The sequence below is a fragment of the Sparus aurata genome, chromosome 7 (genome assembly GCF_900880675.1).
Source record: "Sparus aurata chromosome 7, fSpaAur1.1, whole genome shotgun sequence".
NCBI lineage: Eukaryota > Metazoa > Chordata > Actinopteri > Spariformes > Sparidae > Sparus > Sparus aurata.
In genome coordinates, this window is record NC_044193.1 from 11,286,170 (window position 1) to 11,304,984 (window position 18,815).

Consider the following 18,815-nt stretch of genomic DNA (forward strand, 5'->3'; position numbering starts at 1 on the left):
TTTATCAACCTGACCGCAGCAGCTAGAAAATTTCATGGCAATCAATCTGATAGTTGTCAAAACAATATATCCATTCCTGAAGCAACACTGCTAGCATGGCTGAAAACAGCATTCATATACGTACCAACGACAATATATTTTTGACTTAGGAGCTTCAGTCTTCGTTCATGTCTCTGCTGTGTCACAGTTCATATTCTGCTGATGTTGCCTTTTTTCCTCTGGAGTCACTCCTGTGTTAATTTGCAAACTGAATCATCTTTCTCTAGAAGCTGTTTGCGTAACTCTTCTGATACGGACTGGGTGCGGACTGGGAAACGTACTAACCTCAGGTTTTGATCTGCACAGAGTACAGAAGAAGGCAACACAGCTGTCCTGCCGTTTGTCTGTAGGCCTCTGTGTTCCCTGTTGGCAACATTTAAGCTGTCTTTGAAGTTTTGATTAGGGTCTGGGGGGGTAAATCACAACAAATGCAGTTGCTTCAGACCGCAAAGATCTGCATTCTCATCATGCATCTTTGAAATCATTTTGAGTCAGCAGGTCCTGTGGGAACAAGTCTGAAGATAACCCATTCAGGAAGCCCATATTAGAGTCAATGAGGCAGAGTCGAGCGAAAACACAGAAAACACAGCCCTGCAGGTAAAAAATACTGATGTGAAGAGGAAGCTTGGAAACTGGCTGAATGGACTGCCGTGCAACAGGGGAAAGGCCACGGCGGTTAATGTCAGCGGGAGAAGCAGGAAGAAAACGCGCGTGAATGATTTTTATGTCATTGCACCTGCGACACAAGCTATCCACCAGGCATCAGCGTTCCAAAATGAAAAGATAGACACTTATGTTTTTCATTCTGAACAAAGCAGAAATTAAATATCTCTCCGAGATGTTGAGAGATCGACTCGCATCGTGAATTTACCTCACGCACAACAACAAAGCCGCTGGATTTGAATGGCGAGGACCAACACGAGATAATAAACAAAACGCTTCCGGAGCTGCGACTTCAAAGCCTGACAGAGACTGATACACAGCAGATAGTCACAGTTGTATATCCAGGTTTTGACTCTCAGGAAACCTATGAGGCCACCCAACTGTGTGTTTCACCAAACAAATGTCATCAAGGAAGATAAGAAGCAAGCCAAAGCAAATACGACTGCGTCACCTTTTTTTTTTTTCTTTGATTCTTTTTCTTTTTTTTCTTTTTGACGCAAACTGCCTCACGAAAAACTCACAAAGCCTCATTCACATAAGTTGGGCTGCTGGTTTTCTAAAAGTCGGAACTGTTTCATCAGCTCACTCTTATAAATGTCGGTCAGCTCCACCTGTGGGAATGGAAAGTCAGATCAGTGGCAGTAAAAACCTGAAGATGTAGACGTGTGATATCCCCATCCAAACACAAAGAAATTAAAGGGACAGTTCCACATTTAGACGAGATGATTGATACCACTTTCGTGCCTGTATGTTGGATATAAAGCTCCATCCACCCCGACCTCCTCCCTGTGCACTTTGCGGCTCTTTCTGTTTCGTTGCCTGACTTCATCCTTTGATCCCTTTGTAATAACTACGCCCACTGGAGTTTGCTGCCTGACAGTCAGTGTAAACAAGGATACAAATCTGCTTGCACAGATGACCTGCATGGTTTCTGGTGAGCCACATTGTGGGCCAAATGCTGGACTGTTTCTTTACAGTTCGCCGTGTCTCCACTGGCTGCCTGACAACCTCATGGTGAATGTAAAACTGCAAGACAGGAAGTGACACCCTGAGGCCAAGGGGTAATCATATTCTTGACTAATTCTCGGCAAGAAAGCAAAATGTTCCAAATTAAACAAACTGAAATGTTCTTTCTCCTCCCAGGTAGGCAGGAATATTCAGTCTTTTCAGATTTATTAATTTGCGTGTATGCCCACCTTCTAACAATGAAAATATATTTTTAAATGATTTCAGTAAAATACAGATTTATAATTAATGGGACCAAATTCAGGACCGAACTCACAATCTGCCAACCAGGACAAGTGACAGATTATAACAGGCAGAGCATTGTGGCGTCCTCCAAAAACAAACTCCAGTCGACAAAAAACTTTTTCAGGTTTCAGGATTATAAATGTAATTTATACTGTCAATAGAAAACATAAAAACGCAGTAAAAAGTAAAGAAAACCCTGCAGCTGTAAACACACGACGGACTGCAGAAACAGCAGATGTAAAATGTTGCTGCATTTACAAACATTACTACTGGACAAAGAGGATGGGAAGAAATACTGTTCTTAATTTCAAGTCAAAAGCATCGCACCGCAGAAGGGCCGGAATTTTGCATATCCGCTTGGGTGTCATATTCCCATCGCTGCTGATCAGAGCTGGAGCTGATAACTACCTGTGACTACTGTAGAATCATTTGAAGCCATTGTACCATTTTCACACTGGAAAGAAAAGCCAGATGTTAGTGGCTGTCTGAAGCTGGAACGTGGCTGGTTCAGGTGTCTTCTGTCAGTGAGGCAGTGTCCACGTTTAACATGAGAAGAATATGAATCAAACCATAAGCAAGTAAAAAAAAACATTCCTGTGTCTTTCTGCTTGTGTAGCCCACCTGTTGTCTGGTCAATCACAATGTTCGGTGTTTGAATGTGAGCACAATCAGGTGTTTTCAGAGCTCTGAGCAGATATGCATCTGCGTGCTCTGGCCACGGTGCAGGGCTTCACTTCCACTGAATTGTTGGCTCAGAGCTGCCCTCTGTGTGCATACCTGTGCTTCTGCATGAGTCTCTGCATGCATGCGTGGTTCTTTGTGTGTTTGCTGCTTGCACCTTGTACATTTGGTGCCTGGATCTTTTTGTATCGCAGCACAGTGCTCTGCCATATGCAAATGTTCCCATTAAGACAATTTTAAAACACCTTAATTTGCTGCCAAAAGAGATCATCTAGATCCCACCTGAAACATTATCCTCAATCTCTTGGCACTTTTATGCTCTCCCCTGAGCATCCAGCGCTCGAGAAATCAGGGTTCAAGGTAAATTTCCAGAATGGTTACATGACCTGTACCGTTTCCGAGTCGTGATTCTGATCAAGGAATGCCTCCTGCTCACCGCTGATCAACTGAGTGCATTAAAAAAGATGAGACTTCTCTTTTAAATCAGGCAGAAAGGAATGCACATTTACTCTCAGCTCGCCTTGGGGCCTTGGCCTGCACCAAACATGTTTTTTGGAGCACAGAAAAGAAGACTGATCGCACCCACTGGGGGCTCCCACATGCACACAACTGTATCCTAAACTGCTATCATGGCACACTTCCCAGTTCTCCTATAAGAATGATTTTTTTTATTGGCCTCTTATACAAATGATTAACACATTGTAAACAGTAATGCCTGAAATGTGCTAGTAAAAAGGGTAGACTGCACAAAATGCACCGTTATCTGTCCTTATTTACTTTCAGATCACTCTGTCTGTAAATGTGTAAAAAATCTGGTTAAAAGGACAATGTATGAATTGAATTCTAATTCACTTTGCAAATGCTGTAATGCTATTGTCATAAATTACCCTATAATTAGTTACCCTCGATGACGGTTTGATGCTAATCTCACAAAATACTGATTCTTTTCTCCAGAGCTGACTTTATAATCCTATAATGAATCTGTCCTTTAATTTTAAAGTCAAAAGACGTACTGTCAATGCTGAGTGTGTGTGAGAGAACACATGCATGCAAGTGGAGGCATGAGTGTGTCTGCACACTTTCTTTCACCAACTTTTCTGACATGTTCGCCCGCTGCTTAGCTTTTTCCTGTGTGTTTCCTTTCAGCACTAACAACAAAGTCGTCAAGACGATGCCAACAGATTATATCAGGGATACTTCATGCAGCGTTTTTCTGGTGAACTCAGCCCAAACCAAAATATTCACAGTTCAATAGACCCTCTTCCAAAGGCTGTAGGTGAGATAGAGGAGGCACCTCCCAGGCACTGCTTAAACGAGCTCTCACAAAGAAAAGCACAAGTTTGCCCAGAAATGAAAAAAAATTCAGTCACCATGTGGTCGTTCTCATGCCCATGGAAAGTCAGGTGAGGTTTCGTAGTCCACAAAACGTTTTCAGAGCTTCACAACATAAAAGCGCTGCAGCTTCTCAGAAACCACTGAAGTAGATGGGGACTTGTTTAAAACTCCATACAGCTCATCTGGCGGAATACAAACCTCCAAAAAAAGCCCAGAGATCCCAAACTGTTTTCGAAAAGACGTTATTTACATCGGCAGGGTCGAGCTTGTACACCAACTTCTACTACGATTTTAGCTTAAGAAAAGGGTGTAAATAACATCTTTTCAAATCAGTTTCAGATCTGGACTTCTGCAGACTTGGACTAAGCCAGTCGAGCTGAATGGAACCTTTTTTCCCCCCTCCCGTGTTTTTCCGAAAGAAGTCTCCATCTTCTTCAGCTGTTCACGAGAAAGCTGCAGTGCTGTTTTTGGCTGTGAATCTCCAGAAATGTTTTGTGTACTAAGAAACTTCCCCCAATTTTCTATTGGCTTGAGGGTGAGTAGATATTGACTGAATTTAGATTTTTGGGCAAACTTATCCTTTAAGCTTGCCAGGGAGATAAAAAAAAGAAATCTAGTCTAATGAAAGACTACCTTAATGAAACAATGAGTAAGGTTTTCTCAAATTTGGGAATACCCTCTCTCATTAAAGACTCTTAACTCAGATCCATCTCCCAAGCCATCTGATTCATCAGCTACAAAAATATGGCGAAGCAAAGCGGGGGATTCACAGTGACACACACACAGTCAATTGAAATAGACTTGTGTTCATGGGAATGAGTGGAATACTGAAAATAACAGGGATACAACTTAATATGTTATGTGTTTTATTGTGTTCTTAGCGACGGATCAATGATACTGCCTCTAAATGAGCAAAAGCCCCGATGACAAAAGTTGAAAAGCTTCTCCAGCTTAGCCTTAACCTTAATAGTGGCACTGTGGGGACACCTAACATAGAATTAAACGCAATTATGAAAAAATGTTTCCAACCCAAGAGGTGCCTGCGAGAGGGAAACGAAGAGGAGCTGTATTCATTTCACACAGCCCCCGGGTGCTAAGAGGATATGGCAGTCCTTTTCATATTGGCAGCTGTTTGATCAGACTAACAGCGCTCCTTAGTCGTACCATAGCTGCAGGTCTGATCTAAACTCCTCATCAGATTCAAAGGAGACACCGCGTCTCCAACGCACTCCAGGCTCTTTCCATAAACACAGCTGAATTATTCCTTTGAGCGCTCCTGCTGGATACCGACCTCCATTTTTCTTTCAGAGGGAGTCTCAACACCTCACAGAGCTTGCAGCTGTAGATGCGTCGCACAGAGCCACTGTTATATCTTCCAGCAAGGGTGTGAAATTGTACCGTGAGGGCATCTGATAGCCTGTAGATCATTCGCGGCTGATAGTCTTCTCGGTGCATTGTGGGAAAATAACAGGGAAAGTGAAGGGCAGCGAAAGAAAGAGAGCGAAAGAATTCACCACAGATGCTGACAGTGAATGGAGGTGTAGTTAGCATGACTCTGTGTTGTTGTGTGTTGATCGTGGTTATCAGAGCCATAGTAGATGACTGATAACCGAGGTGTGGTGTTGTGTAAGTGTGTGTGTGTGCGCGTGTGTGTGCCTGTGCGATCTGAGTGACTGCACAACAAAGAGTCTGAATGGATTTAGTCAAAGCTCAAACGCTGATGCAGCTGCATTCCGGGAGGTTTATGATGTGAAACACCAAAGGAAAGGAAACAATGATCACATTCATGAGATGTCATTTTCTTCCACTTTTATCTGAGGAATTTGTTGAGCTTTTTTCCTCCTTTTTTTTTTTTTCTTCATAACATAATGTGTCCACCTTATCCAAAGTGGGCCTTTGTTAGAAGGCTTTGTTTGAAGAACTTGACCTCATTCTCACTAATAAGGTGCAGGTTAGTTGCCTCTACAGCAGCATCCACTCTTATATGTACTGTAGCTTTGTACATAAAACTTCAAATGAAACTTTTTTCAAAAAAAGGGGTTTTTGTTATTGTTTCTCCAACTTGAGTGTTAAACATTCACCATGCAGAACGACTTGGGAACATTTGTCCGAGCTCACATTACATCAGAAATTAAAGAGATGTACCTACTACCACGAATTTGTGACATCACAACTACTTTGGAAGCCTATTATGGCCAATTATGCAGTTTACACAACTGTAATGGAGAGGTGTAGTCTGTAGTCCTAAAACCCAGAAAGCACTTTTGCACATACGGTTCCCTCGTCTCAAAGTCCATATGTTTTTTAATTGTTTTTTGGTTTAATGCCTGAAATAAGGTCTTAAGATATTTAGAAGTTTTGTTCAACGACATAGAATACATAATTAAATGTCCCATAATTTCAAAACGGTGGTTGCTAACAGGTGGCTAAATGAGACCACAGATGACGTTACAGACATTAAACATCATAACGCAGAGACTCATCCAGTCACTAGTCCGTCTTTACAGGCCCACTTAGTTAAAAACTGTTCTCTAACTAACTCTAACTTTCCAACTTGTAAGTTGATCAATTTACAGAACACGTCTACAATAATCGTGTAGTAAGACGCTTAGTGGTGGTGAAGTTTAAATCATGTGACCGCAGTTTTAGTCTGTTTATACCGTAACATTAACTTATTACTTCCAACAATTTAATTCACGCTTTAAACTTTTTAAACCAAATTTTCCAAGAGATTTTCAGAATTTGTCACACATTTTTGTCAATTAGCCATTTTTATTAGGTGGCCATTTTTCTTTGATGTCGAGTTAAGGGTAGGCGGCTCGTAGGCTGGAATAATGTTATGCTGTTGTGTTCCTGGTTGCAAGTCGTAAATGAAGCAGTCTGACAAACTGTTACCAGTTTACAGCTTACTGGATAATCATCAACTGAAAAGATGACAGGGAGTGAAAATCTGGAGGCGCCATATTTTAAGGTTAAACCAACGTTAGCTAACATAAGCAGTCAACAACTTCCTAGATAACATTTCCATGTGATAGAATCCAGTGTGCTTCCCTTCTAGGTTTGAATAAATGTGTCCAAGATGTGTATTGACATTTAAAAACCAAGCTATGCTATATATTTGCTATCGTGTAATGTACCTATATAACAGTATCCTTAGCTAGAAGGTGTCTTTCTGCTAATGTTAGCAGTTTGCTGATGGAACGTAACAGGATTTATCATATACGTTAATGTTTTATCTTGAAATTGGGGTCACTGTACCTCCAGATTTCATTCTATTGAGCCTCAGCTTATTAATTGGCTAGAGACTAATTTAAAACTGATTTTAAAAGTAATTGGTTAAGTTTAAGGCAAAATCAGCTTCGGCTCTAACACTTGTTACTTCACTGTAAACTCTTGAATGCTTCCTGATGATGCATTTTCACAAGCAGGACGTTTGTTACTGAGACATGCTCATTTAAAGCATTATTAGGTTTTGTCAGTATTGTGCTATAATTATAAAATGTTTGTATAATTGTCTGTTTTTTGGATGTCTTGGCATTATTAAAATGGGAAATGTGAGAAACAAGTGAAGACTCATATGCAGGGTTGAATATAAAGTTTTATTTTGTTTGTTTTTCATTTTCATAAACCATGTTTTATGGTTCAACATAATGGTTTTTTTTATGGTTTTGTGTTGTTATAAAAACCCCTAATTACATTTGCACTCATCTGTGAAATGACACAAACTGGGCCCTACATGTTGCTCTTGTGTCTGCAATTATAACATCTTATAAAGGAAAGAGCTGAAAGCCACTAAAGGTTGTTCGGTGGTACTGGTCATCCCAAACATATCCACCAAGTTGTACTGAGACAACATCTCCTGCTTCTAACTGCAACACCGCCCCATTGGATGCATTGTCCTCAGCGTCTTCAGATGTGGTATGACGATCAGCGGCTCTTACTACAAGATTTCCATTCTTGATAAGATCCAGTCTCATGCTGCTTTCAGAGTGTGCTACATGGCCAGTAAATCTGAAATAATACACTCCTCTCACTGGTGCACTGAAGTAACCTAAAACATATACAGAAAAGAATAATCACAACTGATAGAATTGAAATTAATACAATTTCCCAAATGAAATTAACCTAATCAGACTATACCTGTGTTTGGGTTGTAGTGGTTTCCAATGTTGGTGATGACATTTCTGAAGATCAGATGACGAGGATCTGTGTGTTCTGTGTTGCCTTCACCAGACGTCAGAATGGAGGCAGAAAAAGCCACCTTTTTTACTGTGGCAAAATTAAAGAACAGCTCACTATTAAATCTGAATTACATTCTGTGCATCCTGTACACACTCGCAAAAAACACGTAAATGATTTACCTGTGTTGTTATTTTGAAGTTCCTGCACTGCCGCTCTTTGCCCTGAAATCAGGAGGCATACATTCATAACTTTATGACTGCAATTCAACACACAAATCATAAAAAAACATTTTGAAAAACACCTTTACCTTCCTGCCGTTTCTCCAGCTCTTCAACCTGATTTTCACTGATTGTCAATCTTTGCTGAGTAACTGCAAGCTCTGTGGCTTGCGCTAACATGACAGAAAGATGTGACAGAATTGTGGGATTGTGTTGTGAAGGTTTACAAGATTAAATGCAAATAAACAAAAATAATTTATTGTCGGGTGCAATGTTTACCATTATTCTCCCTCTGCAGTTCCTCCACCAGGCTCTCAGCAGTGGTCATCCTGGCCTCTATGGCTGGAAAAGAGTCCTTTTGTAATATGAGCTGCATCAATTTTGTTATAAAATGATAAAGTGAGTCCTTTATGAAACTGTACCTGTATTCTCCATCATGAGCTCCTCCACCCGGCTTGTCAGATGCCTGAGCTCCACATTCTGCTCCTCCACCCGGCTCTCAGCAGCTGTCACTCTGGCCGTCAGGTGCCTGAGCTCCACTTTCTGCTCCACCACCATGTCTCTCAGATACCTCAGCTCGGCCCAGATGTCGGACTAAAGCTCCTGCACTTGCTGACCTCCCTCAGCTTCAGTCGTGGGCCTCAGTGTCTGAGCCCTCTCTTCCCCGCTCTCAACGACTTGAACTGAGATATCATTGTTAATATTGGGTGTCTGAGCTCTGCAAAGATAGCAGAGAATCAGCACAAGCAAGAAGACCAATGGAGACTTCATCTTGGTTTGGAAATGATAGCCTGGGTGCTCTGTTTGCTGTCTGTGGCACAGTTGTGTACTCGAACGAACATTTATGGGGAACTCAAAGGTCAGTTGTGTCAGGTAGATGGTGATTTGCCAGAGTTGTGAGGATGCACACCTGCAACTTAGAGATATAACCCACGTGACTGAGACAGAGGGAGGCTCTACAGTAGCATCCACCCTTACTGTAGTTTTGTACATAAAACTTAAAATAAACCTTATTTCTTTCGGTTGAAGTTCCCCTCCTCTCAAAAATTTGCTTTTTGTTATGGTTTCTCCAACTTGAGTGTTTAACATTCACCGTGCAGGATGACTTAGGAACTTTTGTCTGTGCTCAAATTACATCTGAAATGAAAGAGATGTACCTACTACCATGAGTTTGTGACATCACAACTACTTTAGAAGCCTATTACGGTCAATTATGCAGTTCACATAAGTGCAATGGAGTGGTGTAGTCTGTAGTCCTAAAACCTGGAAAGCATTTTTGCACATATGGTTCCCTCGTGTTAAAGTCTATACGTTTTTTTAATTGTTTTTGGTTAAATCCCTAAAATAAGGTCTTAAGATATTTACAAGTTTTGTTCTATGACATAAAAAACACTAATACGAATTTAAAACTGATTTTAAAAGTAATTGGTTAACTTTAAGGCAAAATCAGCTTCGGCTCTAAAACTTGTTACTTCACTGTAAACCCTTGTATGCTTCCTGATGATGCATTTTCACAAGCAGGACGTTTGTTACTGAAACGTGCTCTTTTAAAGCATTATTACATTTTGTCCATATTGTACTATAATTATAAAATGTTTATATTACTGTCCTTTTTTTGGATGTCTTGGCATTATTAAAATGGGAAATGTGAGAAACAAGTGAAGACTCATATCCAGGGTTTAATACAAACTTTTATTTTGTTGTTTTTAATTTTCATAAACCATGTTTTATGATTCAAGACTAAAATAAAGATGCACTTTTGTATTGTCATAAAATCCCTAAATGCATTTGCACTCACGTGTGAAATGACATATACTGGGCCCTACATGTTGCTCTCATGTCTGCAATTATAACATCTTACAAAGGAAAGAGCAGAAAGCCACTAAAGGTTGTTCGGTGGTGATGGTCATCCCAAACTTTTCCACCAAGTGTTACTGAAACAACATCTTCTGCTTCTAACTGCAACACCGCCCCATTGGATGCATTGTCCTCATCGTCTTCAGGTGTGGTATGACGATCAGCTGCAAGTATTACAGGATCTTCATTCTTGATAAGGTATAGTGCCATGATGTCATCAGAGTGTGCTGCATGGCCAGTAAATCTGAAATAATATACTCCTCTCACTGGTGCACTGAAGTAACCTAAAATACAGACAGAAAAGAACAATCACAACTGATGAAGCTGGAATTAATACAAGTTTCTCAAATAAAATAAGCCTAATCAGACTATACCTGTGTTTGGGTTGTAGTGGTTTCCAGTGTTGGTGAGGACATTTCTGAAGATCAGATGACGAGGATCTGTGTGTTCTGTGTTGCCTTCACCAGACGTCAGAAGGGAGGCAGAAAAAGCCACTTTTTTCACTGTGGCAAAATTAAAGAACAGCTCACGATTAAATCTGAATTACATTCTGTGCTTCCTGTACACACTCGCAAAAAACACGTAAATGATTTACCTGTGTTGTTATTTTGAAGTTCCTGCACTGCTGCTCTTTGCCCTGAAATCAAGAAGCATACGTTTATAACTTTATGACTACAATTCAACACACAAATCATAAAAAACATTTAAAAAAAACAAACAAAAAACACCTTTACCTTCCTGCTGTTTCTCCAGCTCTTCAACATGATTTTCACTGATTGTCTGTCTTTGCTGTAGAGAGCTGAGACTCTGCTGAGTGACTGTAAGCTCTGTGGCTTGCGCTAACATGACAGAAAGATGGGACAGAATTGTGGTATTGTACTGTGAAGGTTTACAAGATTAAATGCAAATAAACAAAAATAATTTATTGCTGGGTATAGCGTTTACCATTATTCTCCCTCTGCAGTTCCTCCACCAGGCTCTCAGCAGTGGTCATCCTGGCCTCCATGGCTGGAAAAGAGTCCTTTTGTAATATAAGCTGCATCGATTTTGTTATAAAGTGATTCCTTTATGAAAGTGTACCTGTATTCTCCGTCATGAGCTCCTCAACCCGGCTCTCAGCAGCTGTCACTCTGGCCGTCAGGTGCCTGAGCTCCACTTTCTGCTCCACCACCATGTCTCTCAGATACCTCAGCTCGGCCCAGATGTCAGATTGAAGCTCCTGCGCTTGCTGACCTCCCTCAGCTTCAGTCGTAGGCCTCAGTGTCTGAGCCCTCTCTTCCTCGCTCTCAACGGCTTGAACCGAGATATCATTGTTAATATTGGGTGTCTGAGCTCTGCAAAGATAGCAGAGAATCAGCACAAGCAAGAAGACCAATGGAGACTTCATCTTGGTTTGGAAATGATACCCTAGGTGCTCTGTTTGCTGTCTGTGGCACAGTTGTGTACTCGAACGGGCATTTATGGGTAACTCAAAGGTCAGATGTGTCAGGTAGATTGTGATTTGCCAGAGTTGTGAGGATGCACACCTGTAACTTAGAGAATTAACCCACGTGACTGAGACAGAGGGAGGGCTGGAGCAGCAACAGTGACTCACACAGACGATGAGTGGGTGATGGAGTTGTGTCTTGGAGTCCTGCCATCATTTCATCAGCTGATCTGAATGTTTTGATTTTGGCAAACTGTTTCTTTGTTTAGCTATTTTACAGAGTAAAAGTTACAGGGTTTTTTTTCAACACACCTTAAAGTGCTCCTTCAAATGTGCACGTCTTTAAAATCAAGTGCAATTCAATACAACTGTTCACCCACAAACATTACGTATCTATGTATGTTTCATTCAATAATTAAAATGTATTTATGCATATTTCTATGTATGTACAGTATGTAAGTATGTATATTTTATTCATTTATATATGCATGTATGTATATTTTCATGTATGTATGTTTATATGTATGAATGTGTATTTGGTTTAGGTATGTTTGTCCGTATATTCTATGCGCATATGTATTAAATTGTTTTTTATGTATGTATGTATATATGTACTGTATGTATGTACATATGCATATTGTTACGTATGCATGTATTTATGCATGTATTTATGTATGTATTTACGACTGTATATTTTTTATTTATCTATGTGTGTCTCTATTTTTTATCCATGTTGTCCAGCGATCAGAAGGTTGCTAGCTCGAAAACCCAGCTCCCCCAGGCTACATGCCAAAGTATCCTTGAGCAAGATACTGAACCCCAAAATTGCTTCTGATGAGCAGGTTGGCACATTGCATGGCAGCCAGTGAATGAAACAAGTGTTGTAAAGCGCTTTAAGTGGTCAGTAGACTGGAAAAGCACTATAGAAATGTAAGTCTATTGACCATTTATGAATATTTTCATTCATGTATGCACATACCTATGTATAGGTCTATTTATTAATATGTACATATTTTGATGTATCCTTGTTTCCATACAATATATTTATTAATGTATGTGTGTATGTATACTGTTTTTATCAGTGTATGAACATACACATGTATGTTTTTCTGTATGTATGAATGCGGACAGACATTTTAAAAACCTAGCCAGACAGAGCCAACTATAAACTGTACATTTTGGTAAATCAAGTTTAGAAATCATTCAACATTTGCTGTGACTTATTTTCTGTGACACACATAAACAGCATCCTGAGCATGTCACTGTCCACTCCGCGTCGGACAGGAAAACAGACCTGACAAGACTCAGAGCTCTGTCTCGGTCAGACCTTTGAAGTGACACTGTTTCAACATGATGAGACTTTCCACTGGTGCTCCAAGGCTTTGTCAGCCAGAAAAATGGCCATACTGTATGTCAGGTAAAGTTCTCCAGAATGGATCTGTAAATATCTCAAACGCCTTGAGTGCAAACGGGCATCCTTACATTCCCCTAGGCTACCTGCGAGTCATCGTGAAGGGTTAGGGAAATTTCCCACTGCTGCAAGACCATTATCTGGGCGTGCTGCTTGTGAGTCATAAGCGTGTGCATCAGTGACAAGTTAGACAATTAGGCAGAAATAACAACAAATCAACCTGTCGTTAAAAAAATATTTCTTGAAGGGTATAAAGTGCAGTGAATGACATGATTTATGCTGATTGCTGCTTGTGTTTATGAATAAGAATATTGAGCAGCTGTCAGTCAGAGTGAGGCAGCTCACGGCCACATTCAGCAGGATTTAAATACACAGGCATCAATCTTTCTAACAAAACACTGAGGGAGAATGTTGTCTTTAGTGCAGCAGATAAACTCTGCGGTTTCATATCTAATCATTCAAGTTAGATTTTCTTAAAACCACCTCTCAGAATGCTGCGTTCACGCTGCTTTTTTTGATGAACAACAGACTTGTCATGAAACGACTTCGCTGTAGGGGTAAACACAAACAAATGTACATATATCCAACAGAGGATTTAAAGAAGAGGGTTTTTTTGGAAAGAGAACACAGGGTTTTCTTACCCTGGTGCCGGAGGGGGCAGAGATAAAGAGAGTAATAGTTAGACTGCGGTCACATTGGTATGCAGACAGCCATGAAAGCAGCGCAGTACCTGTTGCATCTTGCAAAATTCATTTGCTGAATATTGTGAAATTTCACAGTTTAAATTGGGGAGGCCCTTTCTTATTATTTTTTTTATCACAACTCAATAGATTGGTGTTACAGTTAGATAAACACGATTATTTGCAATTCCAGATGATCTACTGATATGCAGTTATGCGTCATCATTCTCACTATCAGTAACATCATCGAGCAGACGGCAGGAAAAATGTAATTATGGTGGGTTGTTTTTGGCAGCAATAATTTAATTAAATCTTTTAAATATCAGTTTAAAGATAAGTGTGCACACCTAGTAGAAACTTTGTAATTGTTTGTAATTTTTATACTTTTTTGTGCAATATTTTGAATACAATTTTGTCCGGTTTGTATAACAATACACACATATATTTATAATATATTCGTAAATAACCTTACCATATAATCGTATAAACATTTTAAAAACAGAATGGAGACGAAACAACAATGTTGATGTCAAAGATGTCTTTGTATTTCATTGAAAGAAGGGCAATGCACCGAATGCTTTTCTCCATTGAAATTATGTTCTTTGCTCAAGAGTTTGATTAATCAACTGGCATCGCTGGTCGCACTCCACTACATCATATGGTTGGTGATCTGATTGGTTGGTGATAGTCAGATGGTTTGTCCAATGACCAGCCAATATTTTTTTGTGCCTACCTTTCTCCAGAAAGTTTCCAAGGAAGACATAGTTTCAGGAAAAATCCCCCAATAGTTTTGGGGGATTGAGTTATCGCAGCTTAGAGTCAAAGTGATGGACCTGCTGATATGGATCATATATGTCGTACATGCATATATACATACATACATACATATATGTCGTCCCTTAAAGGAGACCTGTTATGTATTTTTTTTCTTCCTTTTTTCCATTTTTGTTCTTTTGAATGTAAAAAATCTTGAAAGTGAAAGGATACTCAGAATATTAATATTTACAATATTAAGGAAAGTAATGACATATTGTAATTGAAATATTACATTTTCCATGTCTGAATAAACAAGAGGGAAATAAGGTCCTCAGTCAGAACACAGTTTGAAGCTACAAAGGTGGCTGGGTCCGCCAAGTATAAACAAAGTAAAACAGTATGAAATTGTGTTGTCCTTTAAGATCAGCGTGTTTATTCAGTTTATTCAGTCATGACAACAAAGAGAGTTTGTTTATTTAGTTTGTTTAGGCATAAAAAAAAAATCAGTGAATGAAGATCTTTTTCTTCTGATTAAATGTTTTACCCAAAAACTACATGCAGATACGTGCACCTTTAAAAAGCCCAAAGTCTGCACCAACAGAAGCTCTTCTCTCCCACAGAAAACACTGCTCCTGAAACGCAAGTCGTCCCGTCTTTAATTCTGTGACTTTGTGACATCACACTCTGTCACCACACGTTTGCATGATTTATTCAGTGCAGCTTGTTTGGCATGTAGAAACTGATTTAGCACAGCCGCTCTGTTGGTGTTAATGTGATGCCGGGGCAGGCGTGTGTGAGCTGACCAATCAGAGGAGACTGGGTATTCAGGAGGAGGGGCCTTAAAGAGACAGGAGCCAAAACAGAGCGTTTAGACAGAAGGGGAACATAGTGCTGCAGCACCGAACAGCAAAAGAAAACTAGTGTGTTTTTTGAGCACTAAAGCATTCACACCTCTTTAAGTTACACCTAAAATAAAATCATGAAAATGAGCATAAAATGTCTCCTTTAAAGAGTGATTTCTCATATATCGCTATCAAGGTTTGTCCATGTATCTGCTTATGTTTTGTTTGAAAATCAGTAATCTCAATTTTGGGTCCACTTACAGGCTTTTTACCTCATAGTCCCCCTCAGTGGAGTTTGCTGGTTAATAGCTTAATTTTATCATGTAACCAAAACATGTTGCATTATGATTAAATAAATACTGTGTATATATAGGATAGCTTAAAAGTTTAAAAACTTCAAAATATAAAACCAAAAACCATCATCACGAGTGTGAAAATGAGTGAAAAAGTGAAAAAGTGAAAAAGTTTTTCATCATTTTTGGGAATTGACCCTTTACTTCACACATTTCATACTATACAGCCCTACAAACCCTAATTGTGCACGAGCAAATACAGTACATCCAGAGAGTTAAAAACATGGTTTGTAGTGTCAAAAGTCACACATGCCGAACATGTCAGGCATTACATTCTGTCAAAATTGCAGTTAACAAGGCAGCGCATCACCTTGGGCTCCTCTCCCATTGGTCAGAGTGTCGACCTGTCATTAGGGCTCCAGTAAATCTTCCCACCCAGGGAGCTCTGCAGAAGAGCTTTCCATCAGGTCAGCCGACTCCTACAGGGATGAGTCTCGCTTTCCCCTGTATCTGCCCCCGGGGCTGAATCTCATACTCTAACCTGGATCTCTTCCTCCTGGACTCCTCACAGGTCAGACTGGAGGCAAAAATACAGTATTTATGGGCTTGGTTATGTTCTTCTGTGCATGTAGTTTGATCAAAAAGCTGGAATTATTAGGGATGTGGTACATTATGTGCTGAAGCGTGATGCGATGACACCGAGGCAGAGCTCTCAGGCGCCTCAAAGTGACAGGCAACCTTACATACCTTCCCTCATTCTCCTCTCAGGCAAATTCCTCTCTCGCTGTCTCTGTCTATGTTTCTCAACTCTTCTTCTCTCGTGTCTTGCTCTTTCTTTCCACTGCAGTTAAGCTTTGGACTTTACTTTCCTGTCGTATAGTTGTTGTTTTTTTCGTTTTGGTTTATCCTGTTGAGGTTTAACCATACAGGTATTTTAATCTGTGCCCTGTGTCTTTACATTACCAGTTCCTGGGACAGATCATTGAGACCCATCCATGGTAATCATACATCTTAATAAACTCAACTATAAGTTTTTCATTATAGACTGCGCTCTCAGGCATCACTATTGTCTCCTAATGTAATTGAGGTCACCTGTCAGTCATACTCCATTGTCAATATAATTGCTTATGATAGAAACGCTGACACATAACATAATCCACAATAATAACTCTTTTTGTGGCGCAGACTATATATCACTCCACAAGCTGACCAGTCACACTGCCGTGCTCTGAGACCCACTCCCTACCCAGCCAATCATGGTGAGCGGTGGGAGGCCAGAGGTTGACAACGCTAGCTACTGTATGAAGTGGGCCTGACTGCAGGTAGTTAGCCTCAGCCTAATCTAATGATGCATACTTCCCCCTGTTTATGGCAGCCGGGGAAGAGGGAGCGCTAGCCTGTGCTTGTCTGCTGCTGAGAATGCCCATTAACGCTGTTTTCCCCTCGGGTGATGACCACCTGAGCTATCAAAGACAAGCGTGTCTGTAACACCACCTCCCTCCTCCCTCTCTCATCACACTCCATCCCCACCCCGCCTCTGCTCCGACCTCCACCCAGACGCATGCTGTACAGTCGATTGCGGTTGTTTTTCCCTCCAAAAGCTGCATTTTAAGAGGATCATCGTGGCCATCACCGTGAGCAATCGATGACTGCGTGACGTTTTATATCCACCTACAGTCCAATAACCATTTTTTAATTTTATTCTTTTAAATTGATATTTATATGAATATATCTTTCAGTTTATTGGAACTACAAAGGCACATATTTCCTCACTCTCCTTCATCCCTTGATTCTTCTTCAGTTGTTTCATCTGTTGAACAGTTTTTTTTTTGGTGTAATTTATTATTATGAAATACATTGTTTATATACATTTAACTGCTTTAGATGAATGATTCCATCTGTTTTTGGAACTGGTTCCTCATAAACCTAGTTTGTCCTTATTGCGGATCAGGAGTGTCTAAGGGCGAGTGTGCAGGATTTGGTAGCATCACGGTTGCAAGTGGTGAGGTTGCAGACTGCAACCAACTAAATACCCCTCCACTCATCCTTCACTTCCAAGTGTAAAGGAGAACCTAGGTTTATCACTAAAGAAAAAAAAAACCTAGAAAGATCTTCTTAGCTCCAGTGTTTGGTTTCTCCTCTCTGGGTTACTGTAGAAACAACGGTGCAAGATGGGAAGAGGACCTGCTCCTCTGCAGATGTGAAGCGCTCATTCTAAGGCAACCGAAACACGATATTTATTATACACTAATGAAAACAAAATCGTGGATATTATGATCAATTATTGTTATTAAATCTTCCGAAATCCTACACACTGGACCTTTAAACTGCTTAAAGAAGAGAGGCGACAGGAAACAAGGCAAGAAAGATTGACAGAGAGATGAGGAATGTTACACATATCCTCACCCTGACTCATTTACACTTGGCGTCACAACCCACACACACCTTGGCCACCTTTAAATGCTTCTACTTAGTAGCCGCGTGTCAAACAAAGACCCAGATCTGTAAACTCTACCCAGGACCAAAATGTCGTTTTGACCCAGTCTGAGAGTTATTTTTTTTACTGCTGTCGGGTTATATTACCAAACTAATATTATTTTGACCCAGTTTCACATATACTGTTAGCTGAAGAAAACAAAGTGAGGAGAACGGCTGTGAATATTATTTACAATCACAGATAGTCCCCTGTTTTCAGCAAGAAAAGTAGAAGAAAATACTTTGCTCAAGGTCATGATATTCTACCGACTGAAAAGTACAAGAATTTTCCTGACCCAGATTTTCCCAGACGGCCCCTCAGACCCCCTTAAGGATGAGGGAATTTAATGCAGCATCATATCACTAAAGGTCCATGTGTAATTCAGCTCACTATAGATTTGTTTAATAATTTGTCACCGGTGGATATTTTGCATACCGTGGCACTGAGGCTACACTGCATGCCTCATCTTAAGTACAGGGACTGTGGCACTATATCCGTCTCCGCTGTAACTCTGCAGTCCTATAACCCTCTTACAGTCCCTCTTCCTTTGTCCTGGAGATTTCAAGACTTCCTGTCAGTGTCCCTGTGCGTATCTTCCCCTGTCTGGGATGCGTGATTCACTGTCCCTGAAACACAGCACCACCTAATCTCCAAGAGCAGATAAAGCTAATTAGGGGAAAGAGACATCAATCACAGCTCGAGGGC

General features: G+C 40.4%; 2 protein-coding genes across 2 annotated transcripts; both read right to left on the minus strand.

Annotated features, from left to right (window-relative positions):
• Positions 1-7,550: 7,550 nt before the first annotated feature.
• LOC115585507 (complement C1q-like protein 2) lies at positions 7,551-9,201 on the minus strand. The gene is made up of 6 exons (XM_030423927.1): positions 8,792-9,201; positions 8,649-8,711; positions 8,459-8,542; positions 8,331-8,372; positions 8,110-8,238; positions 7,551-8,020 (listed from the first exon to the last, which is right to left on the minus strand). Exons 1-6 carry the CDS (start codon positions 8,925-8,927, stop codon positions 7,737-7,739), a joined length of 738 nt encoding a protein of 245 aa, XP_030279787.1. The 5' UTR covers positions 8,928-9,201; the 3' UTR covers positions 7,551-7,736.
• Positions 9,202-10,042: 841 nt separating this feature from the next.
• LOC115585561 (uncharacterized) lies at positions 10,043-11,659 on the minus strand. Its single transcript, XM_030424016.1, has 6 exons — positions 11,307-11,659; positions 11,172-11,234; positions 10,961-11,065; positions 10,822-10,863; positions 10,601-10,729; positions 10,043-10,510 (listed from the first exon to the last, which is right to left on the minus strand). Exons 1-6 carry the CDS (start codon positions 11,611-11,613, stop codon positions 10,227-10,229), a joined length of 930 nt encoding a protein of 309 aa, XP_030279876.1. The 5' UTR covers positions 11,614-11,659; the 3' UTR covers positions 10,043-10,226.
• Between the last annotated feature and the right edge of the window lie 7,156 nt (positions 11,660-18,815).